The sequence below is a fragment of the Phaethon lepturus genome, unplaced genomic scaffold (genome assembly GCF_000687285.1).
Source record: "Phaethon lepturus isolate BGI_N335 unplaced genomic scaffold, ASM68728v1 scaffold5654, whole genome shotgun sequence".
Classification (NCBI taxonomy): Eukaryota; Metazoa; Chordata; class Aves; order Phaethontiformes; family Phaethontidae; genus Phaethon; species Phaethon lepturus.
In genome coordinates this window covers 3,062-7,555 of record NW_010533882.1, presented here as the reverse complement: position 1 = coordinate 7,555, position 4,494 = coordinate 3,062, and the positions used below count along the sequence as shown (strand labels likewise).

Sequence of the window (4,494 nt, the reverse complement as noted above, 5' to 3'; positions counted from 1 at the left end):
TGGGGTCCCTCCCACGGGAGCCAGGCCTCCATGGACTTCTCCAACGTGAGTCCTTCCCACGGGCTGCAGTTCTTCACGGGCTGCTCCAGCCTGGGTCCCCCACGGGTGCCGTCCTTCAGGAACAGGCTGCTCCAGCCTGGGTCCCCCGCGGGGTCACAAGTCCTGCCAGCAAACCTGCTCCAGCCTGGGCTCCTCTCTCCATGGCTTCACCATGGTCTTCCCCAGGGGCTGCCAGGGAACCTCTGTTCTGGCACCTGGAGCCCCTCCTGACCCTCCTTCTGCACTGACCCTGGTGTCTGCAGGACTGTTCCTCTCACATCTTCTCACTTGTCTCTTCTGACTAAGTTGTGCAGGGTTTTTTTCCCTCTTCTTAAATCTGTTATCCCAGAGGTGCGGCCACATTCGCTGATGGGCTCGGCCTTGGCCAGCAATGGGTCCATCTTGTAGCCAGCTGCATTGGCTCTGTCGGACACAGGGGAAGCTTCTAGCAGCTTCTAACATAAGCCCCCCCCCTGCAGCTCCCCCACTACTCACACCTTGCCACACAAACCCAGTACACCATGCCAGGCAGCTAATTTAAATCTCCCTTGCTGCAACTTAAGTCTATTTAAGTCCTTTTTGAAGTCAGCCTGGAGAACAGATTTCTCCTTTTTTGTCTCTTATTTACCTTCTATGTATTATTTTCTTCTGCAGACTGACAACTATATGTTCTTAGAAGTCATGGGTTTAGACCTTTAATGATCACTTCTGAATTGTCTCCAGGCAGTCCATCACTTGCCGCAAGCAATATGCTCAATTCAGTACTCATTTGAATGACAATTTCAACTGGAATGAAAGAATCCTTTTGAAATTTATATATTATATACTTCTTTAAACTGCAAAGTAGGTTGTTGGTCTCTTTTCTGCAATAACATGCTTGTTAACTTCAGTAAGCTTGCAGTTATTGTCTGCTGTAATTCTGCTCCTCTGAACTACTGTCTACAGTCATTACCATCCTGTATTTGTGCAACTGACTATTCCTACTCTTCCCAGATTTTAATTTCAGTTCTTTATATGTTTTTCCTTGTTATCTCATTTATTGTATTTTTTTCTTTCAGACAAGCAAAAGCCATGTATTCATGTAAGGCTGAGCATAGTCATGAGCTGTCTTTCCCACAGGGGGCAATATTTTCCAATGGTAAGATATCTTTTACATTCTCTTTTTACTTAAAAAAAGCTATAAAAAATTGAACTGTATCCACAAGATAACAGAGCATAATTCCATTTTCAACTCAGTTTTTGCCCTGATTTTTCAATTGCTCTTGAAAAAATACTGCCTCAATAAATATATGAACCATATATAGGATCTTTTAAGAGTGTTAATTTATTATAAACTTTTTTTTTTTGCTGGCTGTTGTTTTTGCAGTGTATCCATCAGTGGAACCAGGCTGGTTAAAAGCAACATACGAAGGCAAAACAGGACTCGTTCCTGAGAATTATGTTGTCTTCCTCTAGTAATCTTTAGTGGACAGCAATATCTTCATGGTATCCATGGTAACAAGTAATAAGCACTATGATTTTTATCTGACACAGATATGGGATCAGCCCGTTAGCTGAGTGGTAGATTTCCTTCAGATACTGCAGCTGCAGGTTACACAGCTCCCTATCAACGGAACAGAATGTAATGAAACAGTTAACAGTTTCTGTACTGAAGACGGTACTCTGTTTAAATAACTTCCATTGTTTGCAAAAGGTTGTTCTGTTCTTCTTTTATGGGTAAGGAACAGTAGAGCAATAAAATCAAAAAAGTTGCCATTTAGCCGCAGACCTTCAGGTCCTAGGATGTTGCTCACAGACGTGTGAAATTTAGAGGCAATGTGCTCTATGACATTTCTTGCAATCTATAGCTTTTAATAAGGAAAATTGTATTTTTTTTTCATAATGTAAGTAATGCTTCTATTGTGATCTGAATTCTCCCTTAGAAAACTTGATTCTAAAATTAGTCCTAATCATTTCAAATAAGAAATGAATTTTCCATAAATTGGAAATTTGAACTTCTGTTAGTCGTTGAGATTACAATATGTTACAGAATTTATGCAGCTGATAATGAAATCGGTTTATACACTGCCTGAGCAGTAAGTGCTCATTTAAAATGTGATATGGTTTATGAATGTTTCATTCAAGTACTACTTAGATTTATTTCCTCCTTTCTATCAGTATAGATAATATTAACAACTTTTATTTCTATGGTACCAGTCATCAAGATGATATTCTCAGTGTATCTCAGAACAACATCTGTAGAAAACAAGGAGATGCTGAATCTGGAATGATTGGTAGTAATGTGAAGTGAGCAGTGAAAAACAGCAGTATGCTTTGAAACCTGAGATAAATTATAACCGAGTCCTTTTCCAACTTTTCCCATTGCAAATAAGATAAATGGCCTGTGAAGTAGCTAATTTTATAAGCTATGAATGCCGAAAGCTCCATGTAGCAATAAAAGTATTTAGTATTATTTCTCCTGACCTCTGCTAAACTATTTGACAAAGGTTTCTCCCCTTTTACAGAATAAAAAAGCCTTACTTTTCAAAGGTTTTATAAAGACCCATTGATTGCTCCTGGTAGGACTGAAACAAAAAAACACCACCACCACATAAGCAGCTTCCTAAATCTGAACATCTCTTGCACATCTTGGGGGAAAACATGCACTGCTTGCTTGGCTACTTCACCGTGCCCGACTGAAAAACAAGATATTTAAGCCCCATATTAGTAATTCTTCAGCATTAGTGCTACAAGAAGAATTCAGTGTTTAATATCTAGGCTTAGTTTCATAGACCTATCAAGGCTTAGTTCTTTCTTCAGTAACAGAAATCAATATATAAATCTTCTGTTGATTTCTAAGTTGTACACTACTTCCAGAAAGTTTAAGGAAGAACTTCTGTTAGGACTAAAACCATCAGTAATCTTTTAATTGCTTCTTTTTTCTTTCCATAGCCTTTTTCTTGTTTAAATTAGAAAATAAGGTTTATTGCCAACATAAAGAAGCACATCAGAACCTTCTTTACTTGTACGTAGTGCATGATTTCTGCAGAGCAATTCTGTGCTGGAATTCAGGCTTCTGGTAAAAGCGTGCAGGATCCTCCTTGCTAATTAAAGTATGAAGCGGTGATCAGGGAAGGAGAGAGTCTGCAAGAGCATACTCTCCAAAAATGGTCTAGCTTTTCAGAGGGAGAGTCTGGGTAAGACTGACTGCAGGCAGTTGAGGACAGACCCCTTGAATTAGTGACTGAGTGATCTGGGTTCTTTCTTCACTCTAAACAGTTTCATTTAAGTCTCAAGTCGTATTTCACTTCACCTTAAAACCAGACTGTGTGCAGTCCATTGTGATGAAGGGTTGTTCCAGGCATTGTTACTGGCAGTGAAGGCAGACACAAGTGTGCTCATCTAATTTGCCCAGAGCAGATGTGAAAGGAAGTGAAGGTCTTTTCTCATCAGATTGAGCCTTTCTTACTTTTAAGTCAAGCCAAGATTTCTTAGCTCTATAGAAAGCTATGCCTACATAGTAAGCTATGCCTGAAACTGCCAGTGCCCAGAGAAGATCAACATGGTTTTCGTTGCGTTTTTGCTGTATTTTGCAATCCAGAAATTGCAGGATGTCAAAAGACTTACCTCTGGCGACCTTCCCAGGAGTGCTGCTGCAGGCGAAAAGGAGCAGAAAGGGAGGCAGGGCTTTGAGCCCAGGCTGGAGGCCCAGCACACATCTCATGAGGCAGAGAAATGCAGTGGTCTGGGGAAAAAGAAACACTTCTTCTATCTATTGCAGTGGAGTCAGTGGCAGAGACCTGTGTTGGAACATCCTTTGATGACCTCTTATACCTCTTAGGAGGCATTTAATTGTTGTGAAATTCTTGAGGAATGGTGAAATAGAAAATGCTTGCTCTTATTTGCTTTGCTTTAGCTTGATTTACAAAGAAGGCGGGGGGAAGATAACCTTAGGTAATCTCACAGCCTGTGTATTATGTCTGGATATTCTCTGATACTGTGTTTTAAAACCAGTTGATCTGAGTGCAAGATAGTGGGTTCATTAAAAATTTTGTAAAAATGCAAAGTTCAGTTACAGATTAAGTAAGGGGAGTCTGTAAATGTTAAGAGAAAGGTTGTAGAAAGACCTGGAAGAATCCCTGTGAAGGAGAGGTGTTCTGTCTATTCCTATGCATTCATCTCACATTAGACACAAAACTGAATTGCAGACGACAACTTTATAAGAAACTGGATCCCATTGATTCTGCTGCTCACAAAACGAATCTGTATTTTCTTCTGTAAGACTCTACTTTTTCATGCCCTTCTTCTGAACCAGCCATGACAATCATATAAATAATTTTCAAGTAGCTTAGCTTTAAAATGGCATTGCCATCTGAAAAAGGTTATGCCCATTCATAATTACAGTTAACCACTCACTCTTAGTGGGACGAGTAGGGTTATTCATTTTTTGAAACATATTATGTTTTTTTTCCTGTT

The 4,494-nt window shown here is 39.8% G+C and overlaps 1 protein-coding gene across 1 annotated transcript in view; it reads left to right on the top strand.

Moving 5' to 3' along the window:
• Positions 1-1,997, top strand: part of ARHGAP42 (Rho GTPase activating protein 42) — a gene marked incomplete at its 5' end in the record, with an annotated part of 78,721 nt that extends 76,724 nt beyond the window's left edge. The window contains 2 exons of the mRNA XM_010285338.1: positions 1,098-1,177; positions 1,406-1,997. Of these exons, the coding sequence (XP_010283640.1) occupies positions 1,098-1,177; positions 1,406-1,494 (169 nt within the window). The remainder of the gene's footprint in view (positions 1-1,097; positions 1,178-1,405) is intronic.
• Between the last annotated feature and the right edge of the window lie 2,497 nt (positions 1,998-4,494).